Source organism: Eleginops maclovinus, chromosome 14 (genome assembly GCF_036324505.1).
Source record: "Eleginops maclovinus isolate JMC-PN-2008 ecotype Puerto Natales chromosome 14, JC_Emac_rtc_rv5, whole genome shotgun sequence".
In the NCBI taxonomy this organism is placed as follows: Eukaryota; Metazoa; Chordata; class Actinopteri; order Perciformes; family Eleginopidae; genus Eleginops; species Eleginops maclovinus.
In genome coordinates, this window is record NC_086362.1 from 7,191,772 (window position 1) to 7,216,696 (window position 24,925).

The window sequence follows — 24,925 nt, forward strand, 5'->3', positions numbered from 1 at the left end:
ATGTGAGAGCTGTAGCTGTGGCTGCCCTACAGCAACAGCTCAGCAAATGGATTTTAAACTATAAGAAAATAAACAAAGAAGAGCCAGGGCCACACAAGCTGTTTTCCCAGCGGCTGACCTTATTTGTTGGGCCTTCCGAAGAATTTATACTATAATCGTGCAGCCGTGAGGGACAGACACATTTTACAGGACGGGGGGAATTCACAACAGATTTCAGATGTTTGTATGAGGGCAGACGGCGCAGTGTTTCTCCTGTGATGATGAACAGTTTTCTCCCTAAAGCTCCAGAGAGAGCAACAAGTCTGCTGATAAATCTACTTCACTGACCGTAAACGGTGGAGCAGCTTTCTCACGCTTACTGACAGTATACGAGAGTATATTTTTTTGAGGAATATGAACGTATTTTTACCTATAAAAGCTCAAGAGATGAAATGAGCGAGTCTACGCTGTCAATAAAGCAGCCACTTTTCTGAGTGCATTGATGGATTATGTTCATGCATATGCAATGGTCATTCTGTTCGAGGAGACCATGGAAACATTTTTAAAACACAAAGGAACTCTTTAATTGTATAGTGTTTGTTTTTTTTCTCTCAATGGACTAGACTTAGCACTGCCCTTTTAAAATAATGCAACCAATTTATTTTCCAAGTGATTCTATAAATGATGCATACTTAAACTTTATCTGGCTACGCCTGGAGCGTGACAGTCAAAGTTTGAATAGTTTTTATGATCTTGACTTAATGTCACATGTAATTAATTTTGAGTGTTCTTTAGGAAACTGATTCGGTCCTCAGACAGTTGATGAAATGTCTTGTATTTGTATCATCTCTGCATGCCGTAATATGACTCATTACACACAGTGTCATTAAGTTATGTACACTTTTTAATGGGGGGAATTTATTATAGACACTAAACTATACCACAGCAATTGCCTTCATTTTTAAAAAACCTACAAAAATAAATGTGTCCCACTGTTGCCTGTAGATATCCTTCCCATCTTCATAATTGCAGCGTGTGAATACCTGCACTCGTCACAGGCCACTTCACTGTGGATTTATAGCGCTGCCTTATTAAAATGAAACCTCCTATTTCTTGTTCTACTCTACTTCCCATGTCTGCTCATTGAGCCCCACTTGTATTACTCATTTGCATATTCTAACTGTTTCCTAAAGATTTATACTTCTGTTCTGGCTCCCAGAGGGAAGTGCTCGCTGAGATTCATCACTACTCATCCGGCCTCTAATAAAGTCTTAAATGCTGTTACAATAAAACCACATTTTGTGCATGGCATGCTCAAGATCGCCAGTAATTCCTGCCGCTCTCTATTTGCCACTGATGGCTTTTCTATGGCTCATTACGAGGAGGGCGGGAGGCGACAGAGCAAGATGAATTCCACCCGATTGTGTGCCTATGAGAGGGGAACGCTCCTTCAGCTGCTGTGCTCTGTTTTACTGCAGCTGACGGCTCGTCTGGACCTGTTGGAGGAGCGCCATGGCTTTGAGACGCTGCCCGGCCTCGAAGACGATTCTCCAGCTTTCTCCCCGCAGAAGTCTGCCTCTTTCTCTCCTCCGAGACTCAGAGGCCACATCTCGACTTTTAACTCCATACTGAGCCCTTCTGATCACTTCCTTGCCCCGCATTTTGACAAAGAGGAAACAGAGCTGTGTTTAAGCTCTGAAGCAGGGGCCCGACCATTAGACCAACCTGCAGAGACACACGTGTCTTTTGAAGATATTATAGAAATAAATGTGATAAAGGTAAAACAATATGTCTGATTACAAACTACCTTTTATAATTATCAGATGTAACAAGTTTGATATTGTGCAGCCTCATATTTCGAGGACTTAAGGTAGGCGGTGGTTAAGTCTGTATCAACCTGGCTTGGGAAACGAAAGGTTGCTGGTTCAATTTCCCGAGCAGTTGGGCGTTCAGTGCCATGCTCAAAGACACCTGTGCAGTGTCCGGGAGGTGAATTGGCAACTCTACAGCTATTATTTTAGGTCTGATTGCTAAAAACTGTTCATCTTGTGGTATCTGTTTTTTTGTTTTATTCCGGTCGGGTCAACTCTTTGGTTCCCAAGCCAAGTCCCTGCAGACTGAGCTACTGTTGCAAGTTTTCCTCACCATCATGTAATGTTAATATCCCCATAGTGAAACATCTGACTTCCGTGGAGATCAATTGTATTTAATTATTTAAGAAGCACATATGCCCAATTAAAAGCCATTGTGTTCAAATACAAAGAACATGCATCGATAAAGCTCATAGCCAAAGACAATATAATAAGCCAGAGACAATATGAAAAGCAATGATATGACCCTTACTCCAGCTTCTTTGGAGAAAGAGAGCTGTTATGTTCCTTAGCTCTGTGGGTAATCAAAGTAAAAGCAAAATAAGATGAGCAGTGAGTATTAATAATACATTTTCAAGGTTTATTATAAAATATGCGAAACCATCGTCCTTCAGCTTCTCTTAACAGGTTTTCTAAAGGAAACCCACTCCTCAGTGGCTTTTTTCAAACATTAAACACCCTCCCTTCAAAGCTTACTTATTTTCAATCAGCTAACTTGGCTTTTCTTGTTTGAATCTGTCATAATATTGTCATTTACCTTCATGATTAACTGTTGAATGATCACCTTTAAGGATGAAGATGCTGCTGTGAGAGCGGAGGACGCTGACGAGGAAGCGCTGACCTCGGGGAGCAGCTTTGAAAGGACGATCACAGTCGTGAAGGGCAACTCCAGCCTGGGTTTGTGTTGATTTCTTCACATTTTTATTTGTTATTATTTCATTTATTTCTGCTTATTTGTCAGAAGTGTAAATGAGGTTGCATGACAGAGGAGTAATGGCCTTTTCTTTTGTGTCATTTCTTTCTTCTGAATGCCAGTGAGAAAGCTAAAATGAAAAAGAGATTTTGAAAGGACGCTTTCAGAGTATTTGCATTTCAAAACTCACCCATGGGGCTGCTGCTGGCTTGGAGCATACTAAGTTTTAGCTTCTAAAAGAAATAGGTGTTATGAAGATCTTCAGTGCCTCGTTTTGCTTTTTAGCTCAATGAAGGCTTCTCTTTCATGCTCAATTCAACATTTCCACAAAATACATTGGAGTTTTTATAATCTTTAGACCACGTGGAGTTTAACCAAAATCCACTTTTAAATAAAACACTGATGTTATGTTTATGTTCACTGAGTTATAAAGGGACGAGGTTCAAATTACCACCTACTCCATTAAGATTCAAATGTGTTAATACTGTGGGGTTTTGGAAAATGTTCAGGGAAATTAATAAAAAGACACTTTAAGTTATTTTTCATTCTCATTTTCATGAGAATCTTTCCTGGGAGTCACTGAGTTTTGGATCTATACATTTAGTGATGGCTGAATTAAATCCATTTATGCTTAATTTCAAATCCAAACTCAAGAGTGTAACGGTTTCTCAAAATCTACCTAAAGGGATGACGGTGAGCGCGATGAAGGCCAGTCTGGGGATGCTGATCCGCAGCATCATCCACGGCGGCTCCATCAGTCGGGACGGACGTCTGGGCGTCGGGGATCTGATCCTGGCCATCAACGGAGAGCCCACCGCTAACCTGACCAACGCTCAGGCCCGAGCCATGCTGCGACGACACTCACTCATCGGACCCGACCTTGGGTGAGACACATGAGACACACACACACACACATTACTGCAAAGGGAGTGTACGGCTGCACCACAAAAGCAGCTACAGGTACTCAATATGACGTTTACCCAATAAATAAAAAAAGGCAGACCTCTGAAATGAGTAATGTGAAGCTGCAACTATTAGTCACTCAAAAAGAAAAAGAATCTCCAAGTATTTAGCACATTCAGAAAAATATTGCTTTAACCTTTTTCTATTTTATGTAATATTAGGGTAAATGTCTTTGGGTTTGGAATGATAAAACAAGACATGAAAAGACTTCACCTGGGACTAGAATTATAAAAATACTCAAAAATATTCACTGTTGCCTGTATTTCTTTTTCTTTCATAGGAATACTTGTACCTGCAGTAATCACAGCCCACTTCACACTGGATGTATAACCTTGATTGTATAGTCCAAGCCATTGATTGAATTAATTGCTGCAAACATCATTTTGCTGAAATTCAGTGAGAAGGCACAAAGGAGTTAATTCCAAGGTCTAATAATATTTTCTACTGAACAATGAATGGTGTTGAGAACCTGAAGAAGCTGCCTGTTATTTTCCTAGAGTGCGAGGGACTTCATGGTGTAAACTCGATGACATTAGGATTGCCCAATTGCCAAACAAAACATATTAATGTGTTAAATGAGGTATCCCATATTTGTTTTGATTAATAATATTTAAAATATTTGTATTGGAATTGATTGTGCATATCATGGTTTCTATAAACAGGGTGATGAAAATGTGTTTTTTTGTTTGTTGTCAGAAATGTTGCAGCTTAACGAATCCTAAGAACACAATTAGGAACATTATTTTACACAACTATGGTTATTCTAAACTGGGAGGTGGCGTTTCTCACATTGTGCTTGCTGAACTAAACCTGGCCGTTCGTTCACTCCGGTGCATAAAAGCCTTTTAAAAAAAAGTAAATTAAAAGCTTCTTCACATTCTAGATCTGCTTGTGCACCTGAGGACGACCTGTGCCCGTTTTATGTGTGAGTATGCCTAACGTCCACGCTGGTGTCTCTCCACGCAGCCGCCGTATTTGTTTGACTACCTCTCTCTCTTGATCTGCTGACGGCATTCATCGCAGTTAAAAGAGCTTCATCCAGAAACTTAGTGGTTGTCGAAAAATGACAACAACAAAGTCTTATTGTTAAAGATGTCCCTATAAATATCATTGAGATATGTTAAATTGCTTTTCAGTTATGTAGTAAAAAGTACAATGTTTCTCAAAATAACCTTTAATCCTAACCCATACACTTAGAATAATATCTGGATAAACCTTGATGGACTGCATCACTTATCTTGCTGCATAACCTTTTCATGTTTCTGACTAACATATTCAGTAATGACCAGTAGGATTTTCTTTTGTACCATTTATAACTCGCTTCCTAACCATTTCTCTCACTGCATGCTGTGATGTTCTAAATAACCTCCATTTCATCTTTCACTGGGAATCATCTTTCTCTCTGTCTGCATGCATCATGTTTAAAAAGCAGATCAGCCCATCTGTTGACGATCTGTCAGCGTCCTTTAAATGTGTTAATGTGCCCTTCAGCATCAACTTCACTCTGAATTGTTTGGAAGAAGGACTCTAAGTGGGTGTCAGATTTTGTCTGCTAGCTTTTGGTTCATTTCTTAACATGAATTAGTAAGCGGCTCATGAATTAATGATGGCTACACCCTGCAGATTTGTCTCACACAGTAGGTGACAGAAGACGTGATGTCTCAGACTTTATGAAGGTAAACATCTGTGTTCAACAGTCGGATCAGTGTTACTGCTCTCTGGGGCTTTAGGGATGAGAGAAAAAAGTATCTTTAAAATGAATAAAAAAGATTTGATAGAAGCTCTTTAGCTCAATGAAAAAACTCTCGCCAGTGATTCTCTATTTTTGGTGAAATGTGAGTTGATGGTGAAAAGGAGCATAAGTGCCACTAAGAAGGGTAATGGGGGGTGAACAAATAAAGGAAGACATTTGCTTTCGGAAATGTCTGACTCATTAGTGTTTTGTTCGTGTGTTTGTGTTTTGTTCATGTGTGTGTGTGTGTGTGTGTGTGTGTGTGTGTGTGTGTGTGTGTGTGTGTGTGTGTGTGTGTGTGTGTGTGTGTGTGTGTGTGTGTGTGTGTGTGTGTGTGTGTGTGTGTTTGTTTAGAATCACATATGTACCTGCAGAGTATCTAGAGGAGTACAAGGCCAGCCTGGAGCAAACTACAGAGGAAGTCTCCGATGAAATCCATGCAGTCCCAGCTCCAGATCAAAAGTATGTACTCATTCTGTGCACAATAACTTGTGAGACCTGACAGTAACGTTTAAAGGTGCCCTGTTCAGAAACACATTGTCTCACTGTGCATGTTAGGCAGCAGTCTTCCTTCCAGTTTACGTTTTGCTCATCAATTAACTTTTTGTGTTGATGCCACCAACTTCCGCCAGTGTTTGTTCCCTAAAGTTTTAATAAGCCTCTGACAATAATGCGATTTCATGTTTTGTACATAATTGTACCTTACTCTTTCCATCCACCTTGGTATGTTTAGAGATATTCCTAACCTCCCTGAGCGGGAAGATGGAGAGGGAGAGGAGAGTGCCTCTTACAACAATTGGAACCAACCCAGGAAGTGAGTACACACTGTCTTTAATCTAATAATATTGTGAACATTTCCAGGAGAGATATGGTTTTGAGAACGAACACAGTAGGTCCATATATTGAATAAACTCAATGCATTGCAGCTAGATCTACGTGGGATTTAAAAAATTACTATTTCCCCAACATCAAGTATAAATGTTAACGTCATTTTTGTCAGATTCACTTCTCTTGCAGCACTCTCAAAGACTCTGGTTTCTGGTTAAAGGAAAGCCTGCAGAAACCAAACTGTATTCCAGAAAGAAAAATTGAATTTGCATGTGCACCTTCCACAGAGTGGAGCTCTTCCGGGCGCCAGGCAAGTCTCTGGGTATCAGTATTGTCGGGGGCCGGGGGATGGGCAGTCGGCTGAGCAATGGAGAGGTGATGAGGGGCATCTTCATCAAACACATCCTGGAGGACAGTCCGGCGGGACAGAACGGGACCCTGAAGACTGGAGACAGGATTGTAGAGGTAAGGGAGCAATACAGGTTGCAGAACAAATAAATGTAAATATGTTGTTCTATGGAATTACCTCCTACAATTTCCCTCGGGATAAATAAAGCTTCTTGAATCTTCTTGAATCTTGAATCTACGGTGTTATTTTATTAAGGTGCAGTAATGTGAGAGAACTGAAAAGAGTTTAAAATCTTTTTTTTTTAAACACGAAGAATTCCCTGATATTTTCTGTGACAGGTGGATGGAGTAGATCTAAGAGATGCCAGTCATGAGGAGGCAGTGGAGGCCATCCGCAGGGGAGGAAACCCTGTCATTTTCTTGGTGCAGAGTATTATCCACAGGCCCAGGGTGAGTCCAAATAATAGTCAAACTAACTACCTCATTATCTAAAGGTCTTTATCCTTTTCCATTTTCACCTCATGTACCAGTTCATCTGCACAGGGCACTTTCAAAAACCCGGTGTGTCAGGTTTGATTTTTGAAATATCCAATGAGAGCAACAACAAACCCTGTGTCATGTTAAATAAATTAGCAAGTTTTTAACCACTAACTGCGACTCATTTGTTGTTTGAAAGTGCCCTCAGGCTTTTAAAGCATGACTAAATAGTTCCCTGCAGCTGGTGTCAGATCTCTCAGAGTCAATCACTTGCATCAGATATATAATTATTTCCTTAGCATGGTTACTCATTTGGTCTTGTAGCAACTCATAATGTAATGTAGCACATGCAGAGTAGAGTTCATGTTAATGGAGAACTAAACGCCACTAGAGTGACTAACACTTTTGATTGAAAAAGCTTTACAACCCACTGTATGCTAAATGCCTAGCACCAGACAGCAGTCACACAACAACAGTGGAGGGTTTAGCAAGTATTAGCTTCACTTCGCAGCCAGATGATATTTCCCTCAGGAGGTGGTGAAGACCAATTAAAGAGGAAAAAGGAGAGTGAATAGAGAGCTGCAGGGAGGACATTTTATGGAACGACCCTGAAGTTAGCATCTCCCTGGTTCCTTCACATTTGTGCACAAGTGATTAGCATGTTCTGACTTTTAAAGTGAAGCGCTAACATTGGGCTATAAAGGAACTGACTCCACTTTACCTCCGCTAAGCTAGAAGCGCTAAAGTAAACACACTAAGCTAAAGGCTAATAAAAGCAGCAAATGCTACGTGTGATGACGTTTAAATAACCCAACTTTAAATACAGTTACCCTCCAACAGTACAAAAAGTAAACCTCCATTTATTACCCCTTAAAACATTTGTGGTAAAATCATTTTGTTTTGACAACTCACAAATTACTACATCTTGTGATCTTTCGGATAATGTTAGCCACTTTCTTGTTCCATTATTTATGCTGGGCTAAACTAACGTTCTGTTGGCTATTTCCCATATGGGGATTCATTACTTTAAAGTCTTCAAAACCTTTTGTTGAGTGTTCACATATTATCTTTGACTACATTATGAGTTGCATTTATGTCCCTCCGCCCTGCTTTCTCAGCCTGTGTCCGTATATAACCCAGCTTGCATGCCACATCACACATGTCAGGTAATCCTTCCTCTCTATCACACCTCATCTTCAGCTTTATCCCTTCTGCCTCCACACTGTTAGATGGTTTTCTTTCTAACTGCTTATTTTACCCAATGTGTTTATTGACAGAAATAAAGACAGACTAAGAATCAGAGATTCCTTCCGGGAGAGAAAGAAGCAGGGCTTTATTTTAATATCCAGACATCCTATTCTGTTTTCTATCACAGGGTAATCTAACGGTAACAATAAAATAACCCACAATGATGTGTTTTAATCAAATGGGGGCAAATCACAGCACAATAGAAAGTCAACACCTGTGTGTAATGCTGACATTCAATACACATTTAGAGTAGATTCCTAATGCAATTTCACCATGGGGGTTATTGAAATGTGTCCTTATAAAGAAACTCCTCCAGTAAACAAATAAAGAAATCATTCCTACTGTGTGGCACTGCGGCTGTCAAAATGTGATCAAGACTGCAAGACACACTTTCAATTTACCTTAAAGTCACTGATATTGAGTTGCAGCTCCATTGAAATTCATCACAATGGACTGAACAGTGTGAGAAATATTATATTGATTGGACGATACCTCTTAGTGCTGTAGGCAGGCCATAATGCCGTTTTTTAAATGCAGCCACCTGCAGAGAATAAAGCATATCCATGCAGTCTGCCTTTACGTTTTAAACCCTTCTCTTGTAAGCAGTGAATAATCTCAGGGTAGCCTTGAGGAGTCTTTGAAACATTCGGTTAAAGTATTTCAGAGAAAGACGCTTTGCTGTGATTTTTGATGTAGAGGAATGGCTGTCCTGAAGGAAGTAGCTTGCTTTAATGGTGACTCATTTAAATAAAACCTGAGGTTCTCCACAAACTCGCCTTTTCCTTCCTCCTGGATGGCCTGTGATTCAATTTTGTCAGAAAGTCTCAGCCTTCATGTTAAATATCCGTCATGTAGTCATCTTGTTGGTCCTGTGTGTTGCTTTAGAGGCCGCTGCTGCCCTGTCTGCAGCTCAGTAGCCACCGTGGGTCGAGCCCTCGCTGCACTAACCAAACCTGCTTAGCCCCTGCCCTCCCTCAGGTTAGAAAGCCCCCCCCAATATCTGTCTGTCTGTCTGCGTATGTGTGTCCCCTGTACTGCTTTACACTGTGTGTTAACTATGAGCTGCATGAGGACAATGAAGGCAACAAGGATTTGTTTGTGCCGAGTCCTGGGTTAAACATTACAAATAATTTGGTTTGCATGCAGGTTTACTAGGGCTGCACGATATGAGAAAAATATGCAATAACTTTGAATATTGCAACAATTATATTACTTGGGATAACTATTCAGATATAAACTCTGTTCTGCTTCCAGTATCGGGCAAAAATACAACAAATTGCTTATGTTTCCTCCTAGCACATGGCTTTTATAATAAGTGCACTTTATTTCCCTCCTGTCCTCAGCTTCCTAGGCCCACTTTCACACAATTATCCCTCAAACATTGTCCCAAGTGTCTCACTGCCAATGCAGAGAAGACAAGTTGATAAGACAGGCGACTCTCAACACAAACACATTTATGTGAAGTACTGTAAACTGCAGTATCTTTTTTCAAAACGACAGACTTTCTGCTAAAACCTTTTAAGCTCCATCACTGAGGAGAAAGGGTCACGATTGGACCGACATGTGATGCTGCTGCAGAAGATCTCCACTCAACACATCAATGTTTGGCTGTTGTCTAAGAGGTGTCTGTGTTTCTTCAGTAGCACCAATATAAACAGATGGTTTTCCATGATGCAGCATATGGTCATTCAGAACAGTTTGTATGAACTTATTCATATTAATAGCATTAAAATATGATACAGTAGGGCATATAGGGTAGGTTATATATCAATTCATCATCTCTGCTATGTACACATGCACAATTGTCACATTGCAGCTAGGACATGCAGGCCAATAAACTCCAAGAAGTAATGGTCCTAGATTTCCTCCAGCAGAAATGAGAAAATCAACAAACAGGAAGATTTGGTTATAAAAAAGAAAGACAGAATGGATAGTATTGATGGAAAAAATGTTATCATCTGCTTACAATCCCTGTAGTTTTCATATAGCAAGAAAACAAATGTTGTACCGCCCGTTTTTTCTTATAATGTGCAGTCCTATGATACAGAATCTGTCACAGTGCGGTTACGCAGAAGTGAATGTTATGACAGTTCTCTCCATACTTATGAATGTGTGTGTGTTTACCTTCGTGTGTGTGTGCGTGTGTGTATGTATGTGATGCGTGGCAGTCTTCGGGAGCAGACTCAGAAGAGGACAGGGCTGCAGCTGTGACGAGAGACAACAAGGACAAGGTGGGTGTATAATATTGTTCCACAGCTCAGAAAGTGTTGCTCAATGTACAAGGAAGTAGCTTTAAAAGTGAGGAGAAGATGTGTTTCACCTTTCTGTCAATAGATGTAGGTTTGTGTGGTGTCATCTAAAGTTGTCACCGTTTGTCTTTCTCCGTAGGAGGCTTACAGTCACAGTAGACTTTTCCTCCGCCTCTCCCCAACTAACCCTTTCACTCCTACCCCGTTTAAGGTTTGTGGGTCTCTGTGTTGAGCATCTGATCTTCCTCTCTCTGCGTATGATGTACAGCAATGTCAATATACCATGATACAGTTCAGGGCTGCAACCAAGCATCACTTTAAATTAAATTAAATGTTTAAATAAAATGTCAGAAAAAAGTAAACCTAAATGTTAGTCAAAAGGAGATGTTTTCAAATGTCCTTATTTTGCCACCCCAGAACCGTAAGATATTTACATATATCGTCTGAAATATTTGCATGAAAAATGACTAATCCATCATTTCTATTATTATTGTGTTAATCGACTAGTCTTTGCAGCTCTGATACAGTTCATGTTTTGAATATATTTTAACAGGCTGTACATGCATACATTCGTACATGTCCTAACATCTCCTCCATCCGTCTCTCTTCCTTTGTGCATTGTTGTGAAATCAAAATGTCTTTTCTTTCTCACTTTCCAAAATGTGTACTCACTTAAGCGGATGACAAAGACCGATTTTAGATGCACATTATCTTGTTTGTACACCAATTTAAACACGTTTCAAGTGATCAAAATGTGAATGCTTGTCCCTGGTTTTTAGGTAAGTGTCATGATGAGTGAATTTTGTTTAATCATGTGCAATAAGTCAGTTATAACAAAGTCATTCTATATTTAATTATAAGTATCATATTATAAATTCCATTTTATTCAAATTAACTGAATTCTAGCCTGAAGCATCTCTATTACATAATTTTCTCAGCCTAACATATCCTCACATGAAAGTGATGAAGCATTTGCATTATCACATCTTCAACTCAACTTGATTTAAATCTAACGACAAAGATAAAAAAAAAGCTTCTTCCCCCTCACCTCTCACTAATAAACTGTTTTCCAACTCCTCCTGTGGCGTGACAGTCTGTGAAGCGTGAAGCGATGAAGGTACCTCCCACCAGCTCCGTCCTCCCCCTGCCGGTGATGCCCCATGTGGGGGAGTCTGACACCGACACACTGACGGAGAGTCCTGGAGGACCTGAAGAGAAGGAAGAGAAGGAAGAGAAGGAAGAGGAGCCCAGGGTGGAGCAGCAGGAGGAGAAAGAAGAAGAGGATGAGTTTGGATACAACTGGAGTGAGTCTACTTTGTCTTTTACTTAAATGTGCAAATAAATATTGTGTTAGAAACAAAAGTTAAGTTTTTTTTTTTTCATTTAAGGGGAGTCACAACAGGTGAAAAGGATAGTGTTTCTCGCCTTGAATCTTGCCTCTCTCAATTCAATCCTAGTTTAAGTAAATGTGACATGGGATAAATGTACATAATAGAGACTTGTAATATAAACTCCTGGAAGTTTCATCTTAAAAAGACAGTTCATGGAGACAGACAGGATATGCATTGACTTACTGCAACATGCTTTATCCCCTCACTGCCACTAGAGGTCCTCAAAGGCACTTCTCTCCTGTACATAAATCCATCTGCTAGAAGAAGAGCACACATTCAAATTCTTTATGTGGCTGTAACTTCAGTAAAATTAAACTCTCAGCATCAGGCAGACTGCTGAATGTCAAACTGCGGCACGAAGTCACCGTTTCAAGGAGAACGGGTCACACAGGCAGACACATTCAACTCAGGAGACCGGACTTCCTGCTGCACACACCTGGGACTCTGTGTGTGTGTGTGTGTGTGTGTGTGTGTGTGTGTGTGTGTGTGTGTGTGTGTGTGTGTGTGTGTGTGTGTGTGTGTGTGTGTAAATGAGAGTGTTCCTGTCCTGTGGGGATACGATTGATGAGGCTGGGCCCAGGAAGGTGAGTTGTGTAAATTAGTGCAGGACTGATGGCCCAACAGTGGCAGGAGGCCCAGAACAACAGGAGAACATCGGTCTGTCTGACGGGAGAGGGGGAGAATGCATGAGAGGGGGAGAGAGACAGGAGAGGATGGAAAAGATAGAAAACTATGCACACAAGTTTGAGACAAAGAAAAAGAAAACTCAGCAGCCTGACATGTACATATTTTTTTTGGTGCCTTGGGGACCAACCTATTCCCAAAAATATGGCCCTTCTTTTGAGCCATACGACATAAACTGAAAGAAGATACATTAGTTTACATCTCTCTGTCTTCACTTTTTCCAGAGAACATCACCCAGCGTTACGGCGACCTCCCGGGCGTCCTGCACATGATGGAGCTGGAGAAGGGGAGGACGGGTCTTGGTCTCAGCCTGGCAGGGAACAGGGACCGCTCCCGCATGAGTGTATTCGTGGTGGGCATCGACCCCAACGGGGCGGCGGGCAGGGATGGACGCATGGTGGTGGGGGACGAGCTGCTGGAGGTGAGGGGGTTTGTGAAAGAAATGTCAGGATCTGTCACTACATAGAGGAATATTTCATTAATGGTATGTCTGTATCCGGTCAGATCAACGGGCAGGTCCTCTACGGACACAGTCACCAAAACGCCTCCTCCATCATCAAGAGCGCTCCATCCAGAGTCAAAATCATCTTTGTCAGGTAAAAAATAAACTAAGAGCTAATTTTCATGCCAGCTATATTTAATTGTCAGACTGCTCATGATCAAATCTGACCTTAAAAGTCTGTTGTAATGTTGTTCAAAAGTCAACAGATGGAGCTGTTGCAATTCAACAGAAGCACACAGTTGAAAGCGAAGAGTCAGAATATACATTTAGTAACACAATTCCTCCTCATTTATGCATTTATCAAAATGTATCTTTAAAAATATAAAATTACAGTTGAATATCACTCTTAAAAACTGGGATTTATACACCACTATAGCTGCATCTAAAATATCTTGAGAAAAAAGGTATTTATAAGTGTGCTGAGTATGTATACTCTTCTCCCACAATGCAATGCACAAAGGGAATCTTCATAGCAAAAACGAATACAGAAAAAAGAAATAAGTGATACATCATTTTTCTTGCTTTCTTTGCTACGTGTAATTGCGCATTTTGAAGTTGCAGTTAATTGAAGTATTGTATCATTACTTTTGTTTTCTACTTAACAAAATAGCACACTAACTGAGTGGGTAAACGGATCAGTGAGCAGTCTAAACATCAGCACGGAGTCAGACACGTTGACCTTTGACCCCTCCTCAAACAGTCCTCTCCAGAATCACACTACTTAACCTCCTACTTAGCTGTCATCCCTGCGCTGACCCCAGAGAGAAACACTGTGATCAGACGTGTAACTCATGGAGGAGCAGCGTTTATTTAACAGTTATGACTCCCTCTCTCTGGAGCAGGAACACGGAGGCACTGCAGCAGATGGCTGTGGGACCGGTGAGAGAGCAGGAAGGAGGAGACACCGAGGAGGGAGACACTGAAGACCCCCAAACTGAGGTACCACAAACAACATGGCCCCACAAAAACAACAGACACACATGTTAAAGCTCTGTCTGCTTATAACTCAAACCCACCCCCAAGACATACTCAGATACTTTCTTTCAGTTAAAGTACAAAGACCAGAGTCCAAAATACTAATTTACAAGGAAAATTCCTGCATTTAACATGTTACTTTAGTAAATGTGTGGACATAGTTAAAGTATCAACAATGAAAGTACTCGTTATGCAGAATGACTTTCCTTAATGAGAGCTGGTAGAGCTTAGTTTTTCATGCAGAAATGTCAGAAAATGCTGAATGATAACTATGTTATTATAGAAAGTCCATTGGCAACTAATTGATTTATCATTTGTAATATAAAATGTCAACATTTATTTTCTCAGCTTTCTCAATTAAGTATATTTCATGATTTCTTTAAAAAAAATCATATTAAAGTGGATATCTTGGGGTCTTTAAAGACATCACGATAACAAAATGAGTCATTAGTTGCAGTCCTACTTTCAACATGTTGTGTAAATAAATAATAAGCTATTATTTTCTTGGTGTAACTAACAAATACATGCGAAAGCAGATCACTTTTCAGTAACTTAAGACAGAGTCAAGTCACTTTTGGGTACCCACTACTGGGTAGATAAGTAGCCTAGCACTTCATCTAATATGTCAAAAAGTAGATAATAGTAAGTATAAAGTACAATATTTCCCCTGAGATGTAGAATAGCAGTAGAAATAAAGTAGCCTAACATTTAAGTTAAAAATGTACTAAACTTGAGTAAATGTACCGAGTTATGTTCCACCCCTGCTCCTGTGTAATTTAGTTTTTACGCTGCAGTACGCTCCTAAATAGTTTTCATGCATGTTTGCTCCTAAAAGTCTCTTTGTGTGGTCCTGCAGTTCCTGTGTGACCACCAAAACCACAAACACACTCCCAGCAGCCAACACACACGTACACACGTTCTACTTCAAACTGCACTAACTAACTGCTGCCGTTTCCTCACAGCCAGGAACTGCTGCTGCTAACGGAGACACTTCCAAATATATTCATCACGCCATAAAGCTGAAGGTGAGACACACACGGGACTGACTGCTCTTTGGAAACACCAAAATAAAGACCATAATAGACAGGAAGTCTGGCCATAATGAGGGAGGTGTACACAAAAACAGTCAACGGGGTATGACAGAAAGAGAGCAGTGGAGTCTGACTAATGGCCAGGAATAGAAAAGAGACAGAATAAAATAAAATAAAACAGCAGTTGTAAAGGGACATAAAGGCTCAGTTCACCCCAAAGAGAAACGCATTGCTACCTCTTGTGGTTCCACTTTCTAGCCCTGCAGATTTTTGTTATATTTGATAAGGTTTTCAGTGTCAAGCATTGAAAAATATCACACTTTTGGCAAAATGACTTTCCAGAAAACAATTCCTGCAGAAAACTGGAGTATTTTCAGTTCTTTATCCATCTATTCTTTCATATGTCCTACAGCAGAATCTCAGAACCAGACTCATTTGGAAAAGATGTTGTGATTCCAGTATAATATCCCTTTAAAAAGAACGAGTGAAAAAGACCCCATAAGGTCTGTTAAATACAGTGTACTTACAGCAGCAGGGGAGCTCCTTATCTTTCCGGTGATAATCATCATCATTAACGCTTGTTTTCTGCAGCTCCATTATTTACCATGTGTCTGTCTGTATGCTACAATGATGTGTTTGTCTAACAGGACGACGGAGGACTGGGCATCACCTTCTTGGAAGGAAACACAGAGAACGGCGTGGAGATTCAGAGTATCTCTGAAGTGAGAGGACACACAGGAAAGGTAAGTCTCACATCCTGCAGCTGGTGATGAGTGTGTTTTATTAAAGTGATGACTGATCTAAACTGTGACGTGCAGGAGGGCTGCATCAGACCAGGGGACAAACTCCTAGGTGTGAACGGGGAATCAGTGCTGGGCTACACTGTGGAACAGGTAAACGCAAATAAAGTATTCTCTGTGAGTTTCATGTCAGAAGAAAAGATGATGTCTTATTATTTATTCTGCGTTTTAGGTCAACTCTCTCCTAAGGACATCCAAAGGTCCAGTGAAGCTCACCTTCTCGTCTCTCCAGTCCACAGGTGAGGATGGGGATTGCTCCGATGGCGTCCACGCAGGCTTTCCCAGCATGCATAGCATTGCAGCAACAACTCTGAGTCAACCGGAGGCAGAGGCAGTGACGAGTGGGTCCCCTTTTTCAGACGTTTGACTTCTTATTCAGGGAGATAAATGAAGGATAAATCAACTCACTTTGTTTTTTCTCTGCTGTAGGTCCGAGCCGCTCCTCCACCCCCACCACGCTGACCTGTGACCCCGCGACGTGTCCCATCATCCCCGGCTGCGAGACGACCATCGACATCTCCAAGGGACGCACCGGCCTCGGCCTCAGCATCGTGGGGGGCTGCGACACCCTGCTGGTAGGAACACATCAATCACAATCTGTGTAATATTTTGAATTTCTGCATTGAGATGTCCCATGAGTTTGTAAGATTGTATATTCACCTTATCCGAAATGTTTTCAAAAAGGTTCAAAGCATTATAAATGTGTCATTTTAAAGGGTTCCTCTGGTCCCCTGTAAAGGCATCAAATGTAAAATCCAACTTCTTAGCTTATTTTAAACAGGGAAATGCATAATTAGTCCTCTGTGAATAAATCTGTAATCAAATGTCTAAAAACAACTAAACCATATTGCATCACACATTAGGAAGGCTTTTTATAAAGTTAAAATGATATCGAAAAAACGTTTATATTTTGCACAAAATGTATGAAATCATTTGCAATGACCCATGCCTATTGACAGAAACTCAGAATTGATAACCTAAAACAGAACCTTTATTCACTGTTTTACTGCTTTATATGAGAGGAGAAATAACACTGAAGGGATCCTCACCAGGAGAATCATTTCCTAAGAGACTGTAAATCCTAAACAAGTACCATGACTGTACTTTAAGTCCCCACCAAACATGCCACCCAGTGAGAGTTTGTGCTGGTGGTGTAACGCAGGTTCAAAATAGCCACGGTGGCTCAGGAATGTAGGAAATGATGTTGTCTCTGCCTTCCTCGTGCTCCTCCTCCTCCTCGGCACATCTATTCTGTCTGCTCAGTCAGGCTTGGTGGAGCAACTCTTTGTCCGCAGCAGACAATATCCAGCCCAGGAATGTAACCTCTGAACCCCAGATGACACTCACACTGAGAAAACACCCAAAATAAGTCTAGAATCATCCTCTCTAAGAAGATGGACTTTACGCAATGACTTTATATTCCCTCACACTTTCCTGTACCCCTCTCCGTTCCTCCAGATAAATCATTACTGCTCTCTCCTCCTCTCACTGCAGGGGGCCATCATTATCCATGAAGTGTATGAAGAGGGGGCAGCCTCTAAAGACGGCAGACTCTGGGCAGGAGACCAAATCCTGGAGGTATAATGAGCATCACAAATCAGCCAGATAAAAAAGGACCTGAACACATGTCAATAACTGAAGGAGCTTTGAATAAACGCTTGGCTTAGTGTAAGAAATTCATTGATATACGCCTCGAATGTACACTATAGAAAAGTTTTAGCATTACTAAGTCTTCATTTTAATGACTTCCAAGGTCTTTTTTCAAAAAGAGGCATCTTATTTTTTGTTTTTGACTGGCTGGTTTGTGCTTGCCTGTGAACGTATGACGCTGAGAGACGAGTTAAGTATCGCAGCTCAACTTGGATTTGCCCTGCGTTTGACCTCATGCTTTGTGAAAGAGGGAGGGCGGGGGAGGAGATTTGTTATGGGAGCTCAATCAGTAGACCTGAAATGAAGGGCGCACACACACACACACACACACACATACAAGGCCTTATGACTTAATTGCCCTCTTCTATTCACTTGTGTCCTGGAGCCAAGCTGTTTTTTTTAGATGATCGGGTCAGAGAGGAAAAGTGAAAGGAGCTTTTTCCCAGTGCACAGCACGCTGCGATGGGAAAAAAGCTAATGGGGTATTTCCCCCCTTTAATGTGGGCAGAGGAGACGGACATCAATCCTCAAACTGACCACTCAGGCTTCCCTCTAAGCGTTGTACCATTTGTATATTAGGATCCAGAGTTAGATAGCTCAGCAGTTTGAAGAAATGTGACCTCAGTGGCCAAAGGAAAATTCGCTTTTAGCATTAAATGAGGCCGTTAAGACTTTTATAGCTCTCTGCTGCTGCATTCTAAGGGATTCTAAGGCACTTAAAGGAATACAAAAAAAGGCTTTGCAGACTGTTTAGAATGAAGACATTTTCCTAGTCAGTTTGTTTTATGCAATTTAATTATATATAATGCATGATTTTAAAAATGTCATGTTTGTCTTTAAGTGTTTGAATCTTTTTTTTTCTTTCTGACATATTTTAGGATGTATTTAGCATGGAAATGTTCACAAAAAAAATCACTTTTATCAATCGTAAGGATTTATGAAAAAGTGTGTTGTGTTACTGAAAACACGATAATATCTCACTTTTACACTGACCTCCCAGGTGAACGGCATCGACCTGCGAGCAGCGAGTCACGATGAGGCGATCAACGTCCTGCGGCAGACCCCTCAGAGAGTCCGGCTGGTGGTCTTCAGGGACGAAGCGCAGTACAAGGAGGAGGACCTGTGGGACTCCTTCAGCGTGGAGCTGCACAAGCAGCCGGGACAGGGCCTGGGCCTGAGCATCGTGGGGAGGAGGTGAGGAGTAGTCTTTGTACTGCAGCTTAATGCATAGTGTGACAGTATTACGATTATTATTATTAATTTCGCATACAAGGAATCTTGGTAACCATTAATATACAAGTAAACATAGCTTAGAACACAATTAACTGAGAAAAAGGAGCAAACAAAACCTTGAAATTCAGGTCTTTTTAAAATCATTAGCTTGAGTATAAAAGCAGATACACCACAACTATGAATAAGAAGTAATGGAAATAATGGAATGGAAATATGATAAACACCATTAACTAGTACTCTGAGAGTCAACAGTAACTTTATACATTTTCTTTTTTAATGCAGATCACGGGAGGAGAGGTAATCATATTAAGATAGTATGTAGTGTGTATAGAGCTAGAGAAATAGAGATATACACACACAAACACACTGTTTTCTGCCTATTTCTTATACTATTTGTGGACCATTTTCTGATTTAAGTTTAAGTTTAAATAACGAGTTGTTATATTTAAATGTAGAAACTGAATCCAGAGAAATGTGTTTGTGGAAAATAAGAATGACAGAAAAAAGTGCAAAACTGAAATAGCTGCAACCACATATATGCATGCCTCCACGTGTTCATGCATTCACAAAAACAAAACCTCACCAACAATTGACCTCCAAGCCAAATTCCAGCCTCCACGGACAAAAAACTGTGGCTGCAAAGTACTAAAGCTAAAAATCTCCTTTGTATTAAATCATATTTCTGACAGTATTGACAGAGATGATGCTTTTTTTAACAATCAGAAATGAGAAATTAGTTCCCTTTAGAGCTGTGGAGGAAGATACACACATCTCACTGGTACAGGTTATAGGTCTTCTTACACAAACTCAACTGTTTCGCAGAGGTACTTTCGCTAAAGCCCATGTGGGAGTGTGGGAGTGTGGTGACTTATTTCACCTCTGGGACCATACTAAGGGATTGACTTACACAGACCACACATTCGTATACACTGTTGAGCATTTAAATGTTTGTGTGTAGCATATTTGTTCCATTTAAAAATCAATGTGTCTGAATAATAGGAACAGCTTCCTAGACTGCTGCAGGATGAAAGGCCATGTTGGGACTTGAAATGAAGTTGTAAAACTTTCCCTCTGTCACATTAGTTTTGCTACACAAGGGGAAAAAACAACAATGCTCAATAGGAAGAGACAGCATAAAACTCTGGGTTGAAATGGAAAGTGCAAGCTAGCAGTTAGTGGTGAGGAGTGACAGCCAGGAGTCTGTGGCGAGGGGATCGGATCATCTGCTCCGGTTAGTTTTATCCACGTGGAGATTGGCACTCCAGATATGCAAAGTCTGCAGGGAGGATGTGCTTCAGGAACACACACACACACACACACACACACACACACACACACACACACACACACACACACACACACACACACACACACACACACACACACACACACACACACACACACACACACACACACACACACACACACACACACACACACACACAGGTCACTGAAGGAGAATAATTGGGGTGTTGCTGAGTGGGATCAGCAGGTGGCAATAACAACAACTAACTGACTTTAATAGATGGAGGTACCTGTCAATCAAGCACAAGCCCAAAATCACTGGTGTTATTGCAGTCAAGTTCCTGAGTTAATATCTCTATCTAGTGGGTTGAAGAAGAGGTTAAGGAAACAGCAGTAGTCCGTATGCATTAAATGTGTGATAGCTTCTCACTTTTCTGCCTGAATGCAGCTTATTTTGCAGTTTGAGCAGTTAAACTGGGCAGCACAATCACCATGCTCCACCATTCGTCCAACGCTTATGTGGAACAGCCCCCTGTGCAAAGGCGGATATCTAACTGTAGCCATAAAATAGCTTGATATTTAAGGACAGCCACTTTTTGCAGCTAGCTTGCTACCTCAGCATACAGCATTGTAAAACTAACCTGCTGCTACTTTTACCTTAGCTTCTACTGTGTATCGTGCTGTGCAGATAACCAAAAATAAACGTTGAGCATGCAAAGTAGCAGACATATTTTCTATTCAGTTCTATTCCGAGCATATGCAGGATTCTGGATGGAAAGCAAATGTATTGAGGTCACAGTGGCTATTAAGTATTCCATCTTTAACTGCTGCTGCTCCCCTGGAGGGCAAGCTACATTTGTGCAGAGGAAAAATGTGAAATTGCGGGATCAATAGTGTATTATTAATTAGATGTTCCTCTACAGCTGTATGTTACAATGAAGGTCGACTAGTAGAGGAGACACAGTATGACTTTTACAGTAAATGTTATCTCACTGTCTTGTTCCTTTCTTTATAGGAACGACACCGGAGTGTTTGTGTCTGACATTGTGAAGGGAGGGCTGGTGGACACTGACGGCCGGCTGATGCAGGGCGATCAGATCCTGTCCGTCAACGGGGAGGATGTGAGGACGAGCACGCAGGAGGCCATGGCTGCACTGCTCAAGGTACGACTGTGATACTCACGGTTAGTGAATGAAATGTCTGGCTTAAACTAAATACTGTGCCTCGTGTTGCAGTGCTGCGTGGGGCCCATCAACATGGAGGTGGGGAGGTTTAAAGCCGGGCCCTTCCACTCTGAAAGAAGACTTTCTCAGAGCAGTCAGGTACTGTTACTACACGTCTTTTAGGGATTACATTTTATTGTTTGTCTGACAAAATCGGATGAAGTGACAATGCTAAATGACTCTGTTTCAGATGAGTGAGACCGGCAGCACCAGGTTGGTCTCTCAGGCAGACAATGTGAACCCCCCTGCTGACCCCGACAAACCAAACATGTGTCTGGACAGTAAGTATCCTGCACCAAGTATATAACATTCATTCAAGGCAAGGTTTGTGGTAGTCATGTGGAGAATTGAGGCGTCTTGCTGCTAACTAGCTTTAGCTAAGCACTAAAATGTGGACCAGTTTTCTGAACATTTTGCTTGTTTGCGCCCTCACAGCTCAAGAGCATCAGGAGACCAGGACAGTGGAGTTCACTAAGGAGCCCCATGACTCTCTGGGGGTCAGTATAGCGGGGGGCGTGGGCAGCCCTCTGGGGGATATCCCCATCTTCATCGCCATGATGAACCCTGTGGGCCTGGCTGCTCAGACTCAGAAGCTCAAAGTACGACATCATCAGCTCCCTCTCTCTGAATACTGAAGCAAGAGTCTGCATGCCAGTAATTGTTGTGTGGGATTTAATGTGAATATTAATTATGTACGGGGAATATCATTCCCACTCTCTTTACTCCAAAGGTCAAGAGCTTTGAGTTAGAGACAGAAAAACAATAGTCTCTCTGTGTGGCAGAGGGGAGAACAATAGGCATTGCTAACCTGGGTAATAAATCTCCCACTGCTGCATTCAGATCAATTTTATCTTTTCACTTGGAATGAGAAAGGATCGCGCCACATAATGAAATTACTCAGTTGTATGGAATGGTGAATTACATTTCAAATCGTTGTAGCCACATCCTGCTTTCATGGAGAGTTATCCAGACTTTTGTGAAGAAACAGTACATTTGTAGAAACTAAATAAAATGATTACAATTACTTATACATATTCATACCGTCTTTAAGGGAACAAAAGGGCTGCAAATCATGATTACTTTCTTTGTAGATTAACAAGCTGATTATGTTGTAGATTCATCGACTAGCAGAAAAACATTATAGTGAGTCACAGAACAAACTTTTGTTACATTTCCTCTGCTGCCAACTTTGTTTCCAACCCTAATGTGTCATAAACATCACTGCAGAGGTTGTTCTGCTCTTGTATCTTTTGAAAATTGCACTAACCTCTTTTCCAGATTGGGGACCGCATCGTCAGCATCTGTGGGACCTCTGCTGAAGGCATGACCCACGCTCAGGCTGTCAGTCTGCTGAAGAACGCCACAGGCACAATCCAGCTGCAGGTACACACACAAGGTTTTTCCAATTGTGAGAGGAGTACCTGAAGCCTCCCTGGTGGAGTACTAGCATCCCACTTTCAGTCTTTATCTTGCAACATAACAGTGTGTGTATTTCGACGTACCTGCAGGTGGTAGCGGGCGGGGACACCTCTGTTACGGGTCCGCCTCCAGAGCCGGTGGCTGCACCTCTCACGCCAAGCTGCATCTTCCAGGACGACCTCGGGTATCAGCTGTTTATTATACGAAAAAGGAAAAATCACAGAGCTGCAAGTAGGGTGGGATTTTGGATCCATAATTTTCTGTGTTTGCTTCAGCCCCCCTCAGTATAAAAGCATCAATCTGGAGAGAGGACCTGATGGCCTGGGCTTCAGTATAGTGGGGGGGTACGGCAGCCCCCATGGAGACCTGCCCATCTACGTTAAAACTGTGTTTGGAAAGGTACGTGACACGATGCTCTGTTTATACATTTGCAGAATTGTCAGAAAAATGTATTTCATTTTTTATGCACGTCTGTTTTAGGGGGCAGCGGCGGAGGACGGCCGACTGAAGCGGGGGGATCAGATAATGGCAGTTAATGGGCAGACTCTGGAGGGCGTCACTCATGAAGAAGCCGTGGGCATCCTGAAGAGGACCAAAGGAACCGTCACACTTACTGTCCTCTCATAATACACACTCACATGAATTGATTAGTGAGATGTGTGTCCAGAAGGAGAAAATATGCACATTGATTTATTTCCTGTTATTCATGAAGGAGCTTATTGTCATTATTGAATGTAGCTTTAAACACTGTGATCCAAGTAAGCCTACAGCACGTAGATTTAAAAAAAGCTTTTATCCCTGAACCAGTCATACGCAGTAGTATGGCAAATTAAATTTTCATAAATAGTTGTTATTTTAACCTCAAAGGTTGTTAATAGTCTAAGGAACAACTCTGTTACATTCCTTGGCTCTGGCTTGAAGTATTTTCCTGTATTAAAATGAATTGTTTTATCAATATTAGGTATTTCTACAGAAAAGAAGCCTGTTTTCAAAGTTTTTCACAGTCTGGTGTCTATTTATACAACAATCAGAGCATGAAACAGCATGAAACCCCCCCGAGGTGATTAGCAGATTAGCTAAATGTAGCTAATTTCTGTATTAGCTGTTAGCAGCAATTCATCGTGTTGATTTTCCTGAAAGGCTGATGCTGCTGTAGCTGTTACTAAATCAACATATCATAAAGTCATAAATACATAGCCTAAAATCACTGTTGTTCTAGCAAAAGTGGCAAAAATGTAATGCTGATGGCTAAAATCTGTAAAAGCAGAAAAAAAGATGTGAAGTCCTTAAAACTAAGAAGTGTGTCGTTGGAGTGCACACTTGACTAAGGAATTGTTTGTGTGTGTTTGTGTGTCCTACTCACTGAAATATATTGCTGCTAAAGCCGATATATAAAAAAGGCATTATGTCAGTATTTCAGATTTGTTTTAGTATTAAGTGTACAGGAACACAAAGTCAGAGGGTTTGATTTACTGAAAACAAGTCATGCAGCGTGTAGCTCCCTAAGGCTTTAAGCATGTGATGTGTGCTGTAGTATCTGTTTTATCACCATAAATATGCATTTCTAGCACTGTCAATGGGACAGTATTGAATTTATTCACACTGAATTAAATAAAAGTGACCTTTGGAATCAATGTATGTGTTTCTTGTGCCTTGTATGTATAAAGCAGACCGCTTCCTCTTTCACTACATAATCAAAAAACACAATTAAATTCAGAAAACAATGTTCTTTTAAAGGCCTATTGAGCATTGAGAAGTGCATGGCAGCTGTTACTCCATCTAACTGCTTGAGTTATTGTACAGCATATTCCCAGCTGCCATACATCACACAAATACATTTTCTATCCGGAGATAAATGCAGTTCTCTGTCACATTTATGAAAGGGGGAAGTCACAAGGTGTTGAAATTAAATGCACATGAAGCGAGATTTATAGACAAAGGATAATATAGACTTGCTTGAATAGACTCAGTTGTCACTTGAGACTTAATAAAGCCTGGATGGAGAGCGACACAGCCCTCCATTAAAACCTGACATCCCATCTGTCTCTGCACAGCTGCTCCAAGCCTGTCTCAGCCCTGTGTGTGTGTGTGTGTGTGTGTGTGTGTGTGTGTGTGTGTGTGTGTGTGTGTGTGTGTGTGTGTGTGTGTGTGTGTCTGTGTGTGT

At 41.2% G+C, this 24,925-nt stretch overlaps 1 protein-coding gene across 2 annotated transcripts in view; it reads left to right on the forward strand.

The window, feature by feature from the left end:
• LOC134876045 (multiple PDZ domain protein) overlaps positions 1 to 24,395 on the forward strand; it is a 42,557-nt gene extending 18,162 nt beyond the window's left edge. Inside the window, exons 20-50 of one of the 2 annotated variants that reach the window (XM_063900881.1) lie at positions 1,458 to 1,757; positions 2,642 to 2,747; positions 3,449 to 3,647; positions 4,610 to 4,651; positions 5,813 to 5,920; positions 6,192 to 6,272; positions 6,574 to 6,751; positions 6,974 to 7,084; positions 9,245 to 9,337; positions 10,528 to 10,590; positions 10,748 to 10,819; positions 11,702 to 11,912; positions 12,908 to 13,104; positions 13,188 to 13,279; positions 14,028 to 14,124; positions 15,123 to 15,185; positions 15,839 to 15,934; positions 16,010 to 16,084; positions 16,164 to 16,332; positions 16,421 to 16,566; positions 17,486 to 17,569; positions 18,642 to 18,835; positions 19,157 to 19,171; positions 21,135 to 21,282; positions 21,355 to 21,441; positions 21,533 to 21,623; positions 21,778 to 21,941; positions 22,621 to 22,719; positions 22,845 to 22,945; positions 23,037 to 23,160; positions 23,242 to 24,395. In XM_063900881.1, coding sequence (XP_063756951.1) covers positions 1,458 to 1,757; positions 2,642 to 2,747; positions 3,449 to 3,647; positions 4,610 to 4,651; positions 5,813 to 5,920; positions 6,192 to 6,272; positions 6,574 to 6,751; positions 6,974 to 7,084; positions 9,245 to 9,337; positions 10,528 to 10,590; positions 10,748 to 10,819; positions 11,702 to 11,912; positions 12,908 to 13,104; positions 13,188 to 13,279; positions 14,028 to 14,124; positions 15,123 to 15,185; positions 15,839 to 15,934; positions 16,010 to 16,084; positions 16,164 to 16,332; positions 16,421 to 16,566; positions 17,486 to 17,569; positions 18,642 to 18,835; positions 19,157 to 19,171; positions 21,135 to 21,282; positions 21,355 to 21,441; positions 21,533 to 21,623; positions 21,778 to 21,941; positions 22,621 to 22,719; positions 22,845 to 22,945; positions 23,037 to 23,160; positions 23,242 to 23,388 — 3,753 coding nt within the window. In that variant the 3' untranslated portion in view covers positions 23,389 to 24,395. The remainder of the gene's footprint in view (positions 1 to 1,457; positions 1,758 to 2,641; positions 2,748 to 3,448; positions 3,648 to 4,609; positions 4,652 to 5,812; positions 5,921 to 6,191; positions 6,273 to 6,573; positions 6,752 to 6,973; positions 7,085 to 9,244; positions 9,338 to 10,527; positions 10,591 to 10,747; positions 10,820 to 11,701; positions 11,913 to 12,907; positions 13,105 to 13,187; positions 13,280 to 14,027; positions 14,125 to 15,122; positions 15,186 to 15,838; positions 15,935 to 16,009; positions 16,085 to 16,163; positions 16,333 to 16,420; positions 16,567 to 17,485; positions 17,570 to 18,641; positions 18,836 to 19,156; positions 19,172 to 21,134; positions 21,283 to 21,354; positions 21,442 to 21,532; positions 21,624 to 21,777; positions 21,942 to 22,620; positions 22,720 to 22,844; positions 22,946 to 23,036; positions 23,161 to 23,241) is intronic. The other variant, XM_063900882.1, reaches the window with a different exon arrangement.
• Positions 24,396 to 24,925: the final 530 nt, after the last annotated feature.